General features: G+C 36.2%; 1 protein-coding gene across 1 annotated transcript; it reads left to right on the plus strand.

Moving 5' to 3' along the window:
* Window positions 1–474: 474 nt before the first annotated feature.
* On the plus strand, window positions 475–13333 carry smad10b (SMAD family member 10b). The gene is made up of 13 exons (XM_051864423.1): window positions 475–570; window positions 1776–1845; window positions 2007–2253; window positions 5548–5722; window positions 5898–5921; window positions 6190–6381; window positions 7806–8021; window positions 8205–8309; window positions 9064–9117; window positions 9206–9389; window positions 9475–9643; window positions 9891–10029; window positions 11182–13333. The coding sequence occupies exons 3-13, from the start codon at window positions 2017–2019 to the stop codon at window positions 11391–11393; spliced, it is 1707 nt and encodes a 568-aa protein (XP_051720383.1). The 5' UTR covers window positions 475–570; window positions 1776–1845; window positions 2007–2016; the 3' UTR covers window positions 11394–13333.
* The last annotated feature ends 941 nt before the right edge of the window (window positions 13334–14274 follow it).

The following is a 14274-nucleotide window of genomic DNA, read 5'->3' on the forward strand; positions in this document are numbered from 1 at the left end:
AAAACTTGTATCCATCCTTCTTTCAAATTAACGGCCTAGCTAGTCATCTGACCGACTAGGACCCAATCATTGGCACCAATGGTCTCTATATACGATCAACTTAGCTCACAATGCTTTTAAGAAACGCAGCCCAGGTAAACCAGCTGAGCTCCAGCCTAGTGAGATCATCAAGACCAGCAAGCCATCTTAAGCTGGTTTAAAGTGTTTGTTTCTTTGTTAGTTAGTTAACAGGATTAGTCTATTTCTGTTACTTATTTCACCTTTAACGTTACATGCGTTACAAAACTTTAAAATGATTTCGAGCTGCGATTAAAAAAAAAGATTAATGTTTTTTTTTTCTCAGAAATTTTGTCTTATGACCGTTTAGTCTCTGTTTCAGTTTTAGATTTCAGTTTTATTGTGCCTTATTTTTTTGACAAATAACTACGTTGTATCGTCAGGGGAGTTACCTCAGTTTCAGACTCTCTCTCTCTCCCTCTCTCTCTCTCAGTCACTCACTGGATATGCTCACGAGCGAGTCAGACGGGCGCAGACATACAGAGAAGAGTAAGCACATGTGACACAGAACATGTAAGTAGTCTTTATATTAACTTGCATTAATTTGCTGTTTGTGTTTTATGTATTTAGTAATTAATAATTAAAAGTGTGAGTAACTAAGTACTATCTCAGAAAGAGTGAAACCAAATAAACTAGTGTCTGATTCAGGAAGTAACTGTTTCGGCGTAAACTGAAGTTCAGAATGATAGACACAGACACATATCATGGAATGTGATTTAAACTTATTTGTTTAGTTAATAAATATAGTTAACACTAAACTAGAATTGTATATCTTAATACTAAAACGTTAGTCTTTTTTGTTCAACTGCCTATTAGGTTACCTGAAATTTAAATCCTAGAGTCTCCACATCACCTGTGTAGCAATGCCAGTCTGAATGCCCAGTTCTGAGATCTGTGGTTATGTTCTTTTATTTGTATGATTTTCCACTATTGCTGCAAAAGCTATACAGTGGCCCCAAAAGTATTTAGTCATTTTAACCACACTTGAAATGTTTGAATTTTAGCATTAGATCAGTGGTGTTCGCATCAGAATTGTGTTAAACTTCAAGTGGTGTCCCAACACAGTATGAAAATAGTTTATTTTACAAAAGTAACCAAAATGTCTTTAAAGCTGCAGTTCGTAACTTTTGGCACTCCAGCGGTTGATAAACAGAACTGCATGCGTCTTGCGGAAGAACATTTTAGCCGGAGCTACTTCTCTCTGTTTATGTCTATGACGAGTCACGCAGGTACTGTGGTACTCCGCAGTGGTACGACCCGAACCAGTCTAAAATAGTCTGAATATAAGTACTTATTATAGGTGTGCCGTTGTGATTCAGAATAAGACAAAAACACGCTTTGGAAAATTGATTCATGATGTACTCGCTCGTTATTTAATTTTTTTAAATTTTGAACACAAAAAAAGTTACGGACAGCAGCTTCAATATCAAACTTTGAATTATTATACAAGTGAATGGCATAGGCCCAACAATTTTTAGCATTTTATACACAAATACAGTGCAAAAATGACAAAATACAGTACCGTTTGACTGGACACACAGCCATGGAGGTCAAAAACATTTCATTGTAAAAGTTCACAAGCCATATGATATGTATTTTTAATATGCATTTTGGATATCAACCTATATACAATTATACTAAATAGATACAATGGGCATAACATTTAAATAATTGTATTATTTGCATTTTGCATTGTTTTTTTCCTTGTTTGTCCACAGATCATGGTTGCAACTCACCAGATGGAAACCATTGCATGAGATAACAAACCTTTCTCTGAACTAAGTTCAAGTAAAGATTGACAAACCTCTTTTGTGTCTTTCTTTCTTTAAAATAGTTACCACATGATTTTATGTTTTAATATCTAATACAATGACATTCATACATTTTTAAGAGTTGGTAAAGTGTCCAGGCCACATACATATACCATTTCTTTATCTCTTCTAAAATAGTGGGAGCAGAATGTCTGTGAATGCCCCCAGCAGCAGTGATGCATGTTTAAGCATCGTTCACAGCCTGATGTGCCACCGCCAGGGAGGAGAGAATGAGAGCTTCGCCAAACGTGCCATTGAAAGCCTGGTAAAGAAACTCAAAGAGAAAAGAGATGAGCTTGACTCCCTCATCACCGCTATCACCACAAATGGAGTCCATCCAAGCAAGTGCGTCACCATACAGAGAACGCTGGACGGACGTTTGCAGGTCAGAGCATTACCAGCTAACATCATCTGATTTTAACACAAATTAATCACACTTGTGAAAATCAGACAAATACATGATCCGGTGCAACGGTTCATAGTGTGTAAAGGCCCGTTCACACTGAAGAACAATAACTATCAAGATAACTATATTAGAATCCACACCAACAGACGGACGTTATAGTTCTTTAAATGCTTGAGCTCGTTATAGCAGGATGAATTCTGATTGGCTGTCAATGTTGATAATTTAAATAAAACTAAAATAAAATATAAATATTAAATAAAAAACTTAAAAAATATATATATATACAAAACTTGTAAATGTTGTGTGAAATTGAAAATGAAATTGAACTTAAGTTAAAGTACTAAAATGACTAAAACTGAAATAAATTATATATATATATATATATATATATATATATATAGATTTATCTCAAACCAAAAATTATTCAGACATTTTTTATGTATTTTTCCTAGTGGGTGCAGGACACTATAGTTAATTTATGTAAGTGAGGATAGCAAAATAAAGTAAACTGTGACATATTATACCCAAAAATTCTTCATACAGTGGACTACCAGTAAAATTGATAAAAATTTGGATTTATTTCAAATCTTCAGATCTTGTCATATTTTACTACCATTTTTTTAAACTATAGTGAATAAACAGTATTAATGATGTTCAAGGTGTCTGATTAAATTTTGGTTTGACTGTATATACACACTAAAGTAACACTGATACTAGCATGCTAAGCAATGTTGGTCTTTTCAGTAGGATAATATATTGTATACCAGGCTGTTGGTATCATCTTACACATAAATAGGCTGTCATTATGGAAAAGCCCAATGATTTTTCAGTGTTAATTATTTTTCCGAATGCGACTGACAGTGTAAACAGGGTATGTGGCCAGTTCTCCACTTCAAATGAAATCTGAACATAAACAATATCAAATAAAGCTCCCGCATGTCAGCGTTAATTACATGTCAAAATACAGGAAAACACACACCACATTTTTCCTAGAGGTTCCATGACACTTCCACAACAGTAGTGACTGCACTCGTGTCATCTGCGTTATAATGAATTTTCAAGAACATAATTGGCTAAAATAGATTCACTTAAAGAGCCAGATAATCCAAAAAGCATGCATAATACTTTACCTCACAAATAAACAGCCGTATCATATCACAATGGCTCTTAATGCAGTATGACATTTTGTAATATGATCACTTTTCATGTTTAAGACCAAAAGTCTGGCAGACTTTCACCTCTGTGGCATTTATAACCATCAGAGGAGGAGAATCGAGGTATGAGTAATGTTAACATGGAAGAAATCTTTTCTCCCAAAAATAGTCAGCTCATGATTTTAGAGAGAGGAGAGGCCCGTGGAGAACGAGACAGAGAGTTTTCCCTTCCCCCAGCTATAGACGGGGAGAGAGGCGGGTGGAGGGTGAGGAAGGGTTGTTTTGTCTGAAACACAGGAAAGGGGCGTGGCCAAGCTTAAGCCTGTCTGTCTCGCAGTCTGTGTATGTGGGAGAGAGACGACTGTGTCAGTATTTGAAGCATGAGTGCAATGTGTTCAAGTAGGACATTTATGCAACAAGTTCTGAATGTATGCATGCATCAGTATGCATATGTGCTGAACTCTGTTTCATGTCACGCACAGCTATTAGGGTTTGTTAGTGGAGAAATGTGATGTTTATGAAAATGAGAGGGTTCTGAGAGTTTAATATGGTGCTCTGTCTGTGTGTGAGTTTGTAAAACGTAATGTTTTTGGCAGTGAACCAGCTCTGTCTCTGTCTGTGCGCCGACTGTCTCCGCTTTGACTCGCTCAGGAAGGTCAGTCTCCTGGGTGGAGAATTGTAAGTCATTCCAATAGCAAATGAGGTCACAGTGTGTTGCATCTCACACATGATTTAGAGAAGATGGTCTGACAGCAGAGTCAAATGTTTCTCTGTACTTTTTATCTTCTGACTTCTGTCCATTTGTAACATTTTTCTGTGGGATGTCATGCTCTTGAAACTTTTGAATGACCTTGATTGAACCATAGGCTGTCAATATCTAGATTATATTCTGATCGTAGGTCAGTTCTGCATGATAGAGCATCCCTGACTTCATATTTGTCTATCCATCCATAAGAGTTTGATCATTCTTTACTCATGTCCAGTTGATATTTAGTGTAATGATTGGATGTGTTGTGAAACTAACAAAAGGTCTTAAAATCATGAAACAGAAGTTGCAAGTTTCTTCTTCCCTATTGTGAGATACTGACACAGTTTCACAAAAATATTAGGCAGCACAACTGTTTTCAACATTGATAATAAGAAGAAATGTTTCTTCAGCATTAAATCAGCATATTAGAATGATTTCTGAAGGATCATGTGACACTGAAGACTGGAGTAATGAAGCTTTTCCATAACAGGAATATATTACATGTTAAAATGTATTAAAATAGAAAACATTTATTTAAAAAAAATAATAATAATAAACAGAAAACATTTATTTATTATTTAATTGTAATAATATTTTACTGTATTTTGATCAAATAAATGCAGCCTTGGTGAACATAAGATACTTCTTTTCGAAAAGATTAAAAAAATCTTACCAACCCCAACCTTTTGAATGGTAGTGAATATGAAGCAAATTTGACCAAATTCAGAACCTGAAATTATGAAAATAAATCATGAGATTATTAGCAACTCATTTTTTAGCCCCAATATTCACGTAAGGTTTCATACTTAAGGTCTGTTAAACAAAGATGTGAGACCACGATTGTCACATTTTCCAGTTGTGTTTCACATCACATTACAGCAACAGTCTTCTATTTCGTTTGGCAAAAAGTGTAACAAACTCATCTATGTCTAAGCCATTAGTTATGTCTTTCTCGTGAGCCAAAATCATCAAATTCATTTTTCTTAGAGAACTGAATAGTTCTTTGGAACGGTGTTAAGACTCGGGACAGGGTGGAGAATGAATATGATACTGAGGACACTCCGATTACCAGTGCATGCCGTCCAGGGAATGTTTCAGTCAGTGCATAATACATAACTCTAAATATATATAAGAAAAACAAAATTATCAACAAAAAGGTAGAACAGAATCCTTCTCTTTGCTAAATGTTCGTAACTCAAAATCTATGTAACTTAATATTAACCAATAAATCTCTGTAAAAATGATTTGAGTAAAATACATAATTCTTCAAAATGTTTTGTTGTTAGTATTATTAATATCACACTTAAAGTTAAAAAATTATATTGTTATAATACTGTACTGTTGACATCAAGTGTTGTCATTGCTCCTCAGGTGGCTGGGCGGAAGGGTTTCCCTCATGTCATATATGCTCGTCTGTGGCGATGGCCAGACCTCCACAAGAATGAACTCAAGCATGTCAAGTTCTGTCAGTATGCGTTCGATCTGAAGTACGATAACGTGTGTGTGAACCCCTACCACTATGAGCGTGTGGTGTCCCCTGGGATTGGTGCGTATGTTACTAAAAACAAAAACATTTTTCATTACTATTACAATTTTATCAGGGAAATATTTTGATAAAGAACATGTAGCATTCTTGAACGTGATTCTGTGTTGATATTTTGGTGATTTTATTACATAACGCAGTGTTCTATGTTACTTTTTTCTTTCTTCTCATCTTGCAGTGGGATTCAGTTTACCAAACACAGGTGAGCGGAGCTTTGAATGAATAGTGGTGGCTATTAGCGCTTGTGTTTCTTCTCCACATGCGAAAGAATGTCTCAAACATTCATTTGAGCTAATCGCTGACGGCCCTGATCGCTACGCTGCTGGCAGTCAGCCTTTAATCAGACAGAGACTGCCATAAAATGTGTCAGATCGAGACATGCAAGGACTCGCCTTGCAGTGAGAGAGACAAATGGACGTGAGTTTGGAGAGGAGCTCAAAAATGTTTTGACACTCGTTCTCATCCCTCAGGCAGGCTGATAAAAGAAGAGCACATACATGACTGCATCCAGATGGAGGGTCCGTCGAGTATGACCTTACAGCAAGACCATCATCCTCCAGATCACTACAGCCCACAGCCGCTGAGACTGATGTCCCCAGAGCCTCCCCAGCGGACCACTTCCTCGGTCACTCTATACCCCAGCCTGCCCCTCTCTCCACCCTGTAAGTATAGCAAAGCTTGATCAATGCTATGGGGTTTTACTGCAAACCAGTGTTTGCAGAATAATCAAATAAATATGTGACCCTGGACTACAAAACCAGTCATAATTTGCACGGGTGTATTTGTAGCAATAGTCAACGATACATTGTATGGGTCAAAATTATCGATTTTTCTTTTATGCCAAAAATCATTAGGATATTAAGTAAAGATAATGTTCTATGAAGATATTTTGTAATTTTCCTACAGTAAATATATCAAAAATTTATTTTTGTGAGTGGATATGCATTGCTAAGGACTTCATTTGGACAACTTTAAAGGCGATTTTCTCAATATTTAGATTTTTTTGCACCCTCAGATTCCAGATTTTCAAATAGTCCTTTCCTAACAAACCATACATCAATGAAAAGATTATTTATTCAGCTTTCAGATGATGTATAAATCTCAGTTTCAAAACATTGACCCCTATGACTGGTTTTGTGGATCTGGGCCACACACACACACAAAGTTATGAAGTTATTTAGATTCATTTTTATTGCATTTTTTTATTCATTACATTTATTGATAGATTGATTATCATAGCAATGTGCATAGCTACTTTTTTTTTTAAATCGACTAGTCAGTGAAAGACCAGTTGACTTGAGGAAGCTTTGTGTTATTAGGGTGATTTCAGGTTCACCTGACCCTGATTGGATACACGTTTTAGAGGGTATTTAAGACAAAAAGACTATTTTTAACTTGATTTTATACACTCACTATTAAAAATAAAGGTTCTTTATTGGCATCCATGGTTCCATGAATAACCTTTAACATTGATGGAACCTTTCCATTACACAAAAGGTTCTTTATTGTGGAAAAAGTTTCTTTAGATTATTAAAAACATTCTTCACACGAAGAAAAAAGGGTTCTTTTAAGAGCTATTCACTGATAGGTTCTTTGGAGAACCTAAAATGATTCTTCTATGGCGAAAACTTTTGGAACCTTTATTTTTAAGAGTGCTGGCAGTCAAAAGTTTGGAACAATTATGATTTTTTTATGTTTTTGAAAGAAGTCTCTTCTGCTCACCAAGGCTGAATTTATTTGATCAAAAATTCAGTAAAAACAGTAATATTGTGAAATATTATTATTCTATTTCTATTTTAATATTTAAAATGTAATTTATTCCTGTGATGGCAAAGCTGAATTTTCAGCAGGCATTACTCCCGTCTTCAGTGTCACATGATCCTTCAGAAACCATAACATTTGACTGCTAGTGTATATAATTAAAAAATATTTAAAATTTGGTTTTAGAACAGTTGAAAATCAATAGTCAATTGCACCTTATTAGTGGTGACTACCAAAAGTGCAGTCATGACCTCTTTGTTGTATTAACACATCTGTAAAATGTGATATTGACGCATCATTTTTATCATTCTCACTCTTTCTAAAGCGAGTGCTTCCAGGTTGTCCATGCAGGTGGAACGCCCTGAAGGACTGTTGCAGATCGCCTCCCCAGCGGGACGAGCCTTGACCTCCAGCTCTCCACCTTCCACCCCAACACACAGTCACGCACCCACACACAGCCAGCCCTCATCCCAGCAGCCCTCTGTTAGTCAGAGTGAATACAACACCTCCAAACACACACAGACACAGGGCTCTTACCACAGTAAGTGCATGCAGAAATCATGTACAGTCATGTGTTCACCATTGATTGTGTTGAATTTTATTTTATTGAGACTTTATAAGTTGTATATGTTTGTAAGGCAGTTCATTTGTATGATATTATCAGTGAAAGACTCGGATATGAAATCAGTATCATGTTGTGTTAAATCTGTTTATTATATCTCAGCAACAACCTGGACAGGGACCAGCACAGCCTCTTATACTCCTACTGGACCACAGCAAAATGGGCGGAGTCACCAGCAAGCCCCTCCCCCTCATACCAGCCACTTCTGTATGTTAATACTGATCATGTCAACACAGTTTTTGTAAAATATAAATAATGATAACTGTAAAATAATTTAACAATCTCATATACAATAAATAAATTATATACGTGTGTGTGTATATATATATATATATATATATATATATATATATATATATATACTGCATATACTGTCGTTCAAAAGTTAAAAGAATCATCTTATGTTTACCAAGACTGCATTTATTTGATTAAAATATATATAAATATATTTGAATATATTTAAAAATGTAATTTATTCCTGTGATGGCCAAGCTGAATTTTCAGCCATTGTTCTAGTCTTCAGTGTCACATGATCCTTCAGAAATCATTCTAATATGCTTATTTGGTGCCCAAAGATTATCAATGTTGAAAACTGTGGTGTTGCCTAATATTTTTGTGGAAACAGTGATACATTTTTTCAGGATTTTTTGATGAATAGAAAGCTCAAAAGAACAGCATTTATTTGAAATAGACATTTTTTGTAACATTATAAATGTCAATTTAATGTGTTCTTGCTGAATATAAGTATCAATTTCTTAAAAAAAAATCTTACTGACATCCAAACTTTTGAGCAGCACTGTATATTATAAATGAAATAAATCAATAAATAATTGTTATATATATTTGTCATCATAATGTTTATATATAATGATGGCTTGCTTCTCAGTATCTTATCATCATTGTATCATTGTGTTTTTAATTGGTTCCATTTTAAAAAATATTATTTTTATACTGTTATCAGGGTCTCAGCATCACACACCAGCCTCATACCCTCAACCAGTCTCCAACCATCCAGGTACTACAAACCAACCCCTCACACACACGTACATCTACATGAACAACACTCTGTATTGAGCCTGTGTGCCATTGTGTGTACACTACAGGACCAGAGTTCTGGTGCTCAGTCTCTTATTTCGAGATGGACGTGCAGGTCGGGGAGATGTTTAAGGTTCTAGCAAACTGTCCTGTGGTGACGGTAGATGGATATGTGGACCCTTCGGGCGGGGACCGCTTTTGCTTGGGTCAGCTTAGCAATGTTCACCGAACTGATGCCAGTGAGAGGGCAAGGTCACTGATCATTCAGCATAATAAATATACACATTTGCAATCGATGAAGATGCAAACTTATGAACACCTGACATCCACCCAACAGGCTTCACATTGGTAAAGGTGTTCAGCTGGAGTGTCGTGGGGAGGGGGACGTGTGGATGCGTTGCCTTAGTGACCATGCTGTCTTCGTGCAAAGTTACTACCTGGACAGGGAGGCAGGGAGAGCGCCAGGGGATGCTGTTCACAAGATCTACCCAGGAGCCCTCATTAAGGTACACCTTTAATGACATCACACCTTTGCACTGCTTTAATCTTTGCAATTAAATCGAATCAGACATCAAAATCAGAAGGGGAACAGCCTTGTTTCAGAGCACTATAGATGTTGTTGGCATTGTAAATCTGTTTATTTCCAGGAAAAAAGCATGAATCAGTAGAAAAGCATAAATGTGTGAAAAGGACCGAAATATTTGGATCAGTTGTCCCAAGTGCTGGTGAACTAATTCCATTTTATTCCTCCAGGTGTTTGATCTTCGTCAGTGTCACAGACAGATGCAGCAGCAAGCTGCGACTGCGCAGGCAGCTGCAGCTGCGCAGGCTGCAGCGGTAGCTGGGAACATCCCTGGGCCTGGCAGTGTTGGAGGAATTGCTCCAGCCATCAGTGAGTCACTGGTCCCACAAATATCGATTTTCCTCGGTAACAATTCTTAAAACCCCAAGAATGTTTTTTTCTCTATGCCAGTCTTTCCTGAACCGCTTTTCATCAGCAGTTTGTTGAATCTACAGCCCTATTGCAAAATAAGTGATATTTTACCCAAGTTTGCGGTCTGAATTGAACATCATGAGACGAAAAGCATGTGTACAGCAAGAACACACAGCTTTCTATTGAGTTGTCATCACAAGCTGCATGCAATAACATACAGCATGACCAGTTTAGCCCTTTTCACAAACAAATGACTCTTATGAACTGGTTCTTTTTAGTCAGAAACATACAGCGTGACCAAGTGACCAGTGTAGTCTGATTCACAAATAAATTACTCTAATGAACCCATTCTTTTTAGTAAATCAAAAACAAACAGTGCAATCAATGTAGTCTGATTCATGAGCAATTGACTCTTATAAACTGGTTCTTTTTAGTGAACCAAAAACATACAGAACGACCAGTGTAGTCCGATTCATAAACAAATGACTCTTATGAACTGGATCTTTTTAGTGAATCAAAAGCATGTATACGTGACCAGTGTAGTCCAATTCATGAACAAATGACTCTTATGAACTGGTTCTTTTTAGTGAATCAAAAGCATGTATATGTAACCAGTGTAGTCCGATTCATGAGCAAATGACTCTTATGAACTCGTTCTCTTTAGAGGATCAGCATGACCAGTGTACTCTGATTAACAAACAATTGACTCTTTTGAGCTAGTCCTATTAATAAATCTTTCAAAAAGACTCAATCTCTTCTATTAAATAGTAATAGAAATACTTAGTTTGGACCCTGTTGTTAATTCTTAAAATTATTATTTTTGTAATCTACCAAGCTAGAGGTTTACTACGGAGCCCCGCACATGACATGCAAGAAAAACAATTTAATCGTGCGCACAATTTACTATTTCGTACCCTCGATTTATAAATCATACGCATGATTTATAAATCGAGGGAACGAAATTTTATTCCCAAATGAATCAGAATCTAATCATGAGCTAGTGAATCAGAATCAAATTACGGAATGTGTCCAGCCCTAGTCTTAAAACTATGCCTTTCAAAAACTTGCTTACTTACTTTAATACACACTCTCCCTTATACATTTTCTCAGGTCTGTCGGCTGCAGCTGGAATAGGTGTTGATGACCTGCGTCGTTTGTGTATCTTGCGTCTGAGTTTTGTAAAGGGTTGGGGACCTGACTACCCTCGACAGACCATCAAGCAAACACCATGCTGGGTGGAAGTTCATCTACACCGTGCCTTGCAGCTGCTGGATGAGGTCCTGCACACCATGCCCCTCGCTGATCCTGGACCTGCCAACTGACCCACAGACTGCAAAATATACAAGTCCTGTCACAAAAACTTTCGTCTTGAAAGACAGAGAAACAGAGAGACACACACACCTGCACAGGCAAACAGTGACTCATAGTACCACATACACGTATAAGCCGTCATGCCTTCACACACACACACAGTCTTTCCACAGGCTTTTCCTTGGCCAGCAAAGTGCCTCTGAACTGACCAGTGTTTAGTCCACTCTTGGGTGCTGTTGACTCGGTTGTCATGGTAACACAGACCAAAGGCCCCACTGATGAGTTCACACTAATGGAGGTCCAAAAGAGGTGGAAGTATTGAAGAGGGAGAGAAAGATCCATATAGCTGAAAATATTATGACGCAGTTAATATACTTTAAGGGATAGTTCACCCAAAAATGAAAATTCTGTCATCATTTACTCAGGTTCAGAAATCTCAGATTTCATTTAAAATATCTTCATTTTTGTTTTGAAGATTTAGAACGACATGAGGGTGAGTAATTGATGACAATTTTTTCATTTTTGAAAATCCTCAGAGACCAAAAAATTGAAATTTATATTTTTTACCCTTTAACATGTCTTTAGGATGCCATTAGTTATAAAACCATTTATTATGGCAAAATTACATTGGAGTTTAATTTGAAAAATTGCAGCGCTCGGCATTTAGGGTTGCAAAAATTTACTACTATTTTTCAAAACACTAAGTGAATGTTTTGAATTCACAACAGTTCATAACTAATATATTTCAAAAATAATATATTAGTAAGGACACAGTCATGAAAAATTAAGAAATGTCAATATTTGATCATTTTAATACTGTAAATATTCATATCAAAGCAAATTTTAAATGTAACGTATTAATTTTAATACCACTTAATTAAACATTTTATATATAGAATATAACGATGAAACAGCTAAAAATTTTTAAATATTTTTGTACCATTCATTAGCCTTCATTGTGTGAGAACAATAGAAAAATGTTTCATCCCTAATGCCCTGTGTTGCATTTTTGCCACTCTTCAAAAATTGCCACTCTGAAATTTATCAATTTCTGAGTGTCATCTATTCTACTGTTACGTCACGTGTAGTTTTTTTCCCACATTTACTAAAAATTAGGTATTATTTACTTGCTTTATACAAACATTGCAATTCTGCTACACTAGGTCTTCATGGGTAAAGCTCTGACTTAAACTGATTTATCATAGTTCTTAAAGTGGCAGCTGATCTGAATTCTGAGTGCAAGCAGGAAGTCCATGAACAAATGCATTTAAAACCAGCTAATAAAAAGGATAGAAATATGTGCTGTAGTCTACAAACCCATTTTATTTAACCTGACAAATCTTGAAATGAGACCAAAAACAAGTGATCTCAGGAACAAAGAATCTGCAGTTTTAATGACAATCAAATTATGAATACCATAAGAGTTTATAATTCAGTGATACAGAGATAAAAGTTTTGTTAACAGGGGGATTTTCATCTGTTAGGCTAGACATGAGTGATGCCATAACAGTCTGACACATCCATACATGTTCATTCCTTTATAAGCCATGACACTGAGACAGGACTGAGGACACCTAGTGGTTATTTTAAGTATTACATTCCCTTTATACACAGCCCTGCATTAGACATGAGTTACCCGACTCTTAAGCTTTATATATTACGAATTGTGTTTAATTCAAAGATTATTCGAGAGGCTGTGTTATATTGTGAATATATTAATGGAAAAAGGGAGTTGTTAGTATATGCATTTCCTATTATTAAATTTTGTCAAATCCCACTTGCTTATTGTAGGACAATGTATAAGGAGTCTGCCACTAAGAGGGCCCTCCAAACATGTGTGTTCCAGGATCATGATCCAGCCGTGACTATATTCAGAATACAGTGCACACTCAAGTGCCTTATTGCTTCCATAAACGGTCACTACATAATAAAAAATATTAAGAAAAGTAAACTTTTTTGATCTGAATTATTTACTTGATGTACCCCGTGAGATTTTAAATAAATATTTCAGTTATTTAAGAACACATTTACATGTTCATGGTTCTCTGACAGTTAATGGTCAAATGACATGCAGGTAAACAAAAAAATGTTTTATCTAGATTTTTAGATTTTTTTTTTAGCTTTTATTTTTAAGTTATTTAATTTTAAAAAATTTTAAATGAGCTTTTTATCAATCACAAAACCCCTGCAGTTCCCTCATTGGTGAACCCCAGTTTGGGAAACCCTTCCACAGGTCATCTGGGTACTGCCTACTGTATCATAAACAGATCAAAGACTCCATTGTTGCACATCCTATTCATTTAAATTGTTGGTTCACCCAAAAATGACAATTCTGTCATTAATTACTCACCCTCATGTCGTTCCACACCCGTAGGACCTTTGTTCATCTTCGGAACACAAATTAAGATATTTTTGATGAAATCTGATGGCTCAGTGAGACCTCCATTGCCAGCAAGTTAATTGACACTTTCAGATGCCCAGAAAGCTATTAAAGACATATTTAAAACAGTTCATGTGACTGCAGTGGTTCAGCCAATGTTATGAAGCAACAAGACTACTTTTTGTGCACCAAAAAAACAAACAAAATAACGACTCTATTCAACAATATCTAGTGATGGGCGATTTCAAAACACTGCTTAATGAAGCTTCGAAGCTTTACGAATCTTTTGTTTCGAATCAGTGGTTCAGAGCTTGTATCAAACTGCCAAAGTCATGTGATTTCAGTAAACGAGGCTTCGATAAGTCATAAGTGTTTCGAAATTTCAATGGCTCACCACTGGGGGGCGTGACTTTGGCAGTTTGATACACGCTCCGAACCACTGATTCGAAACAAAAGATTCGTAAAGCTTCGAAGCTTCATGAAGCAGTGTTTTGAAATCGCCCATCACTATT

Source organism: Ctenopharyngodon idella, chromosome 16 (assembly GCF_019924925.1).
Source record: "Ctenopharyngodon idella isolate HZGC_01 chromosome 16, HZGC01, whole genome shotgun sequence".
NCBI lineage: Eukaryota > Metazoa > Chordata > Actinopteri > Cypriniformes > Xenocyprididae > Ctenopharyngodon > Ctenopharyngodon idella.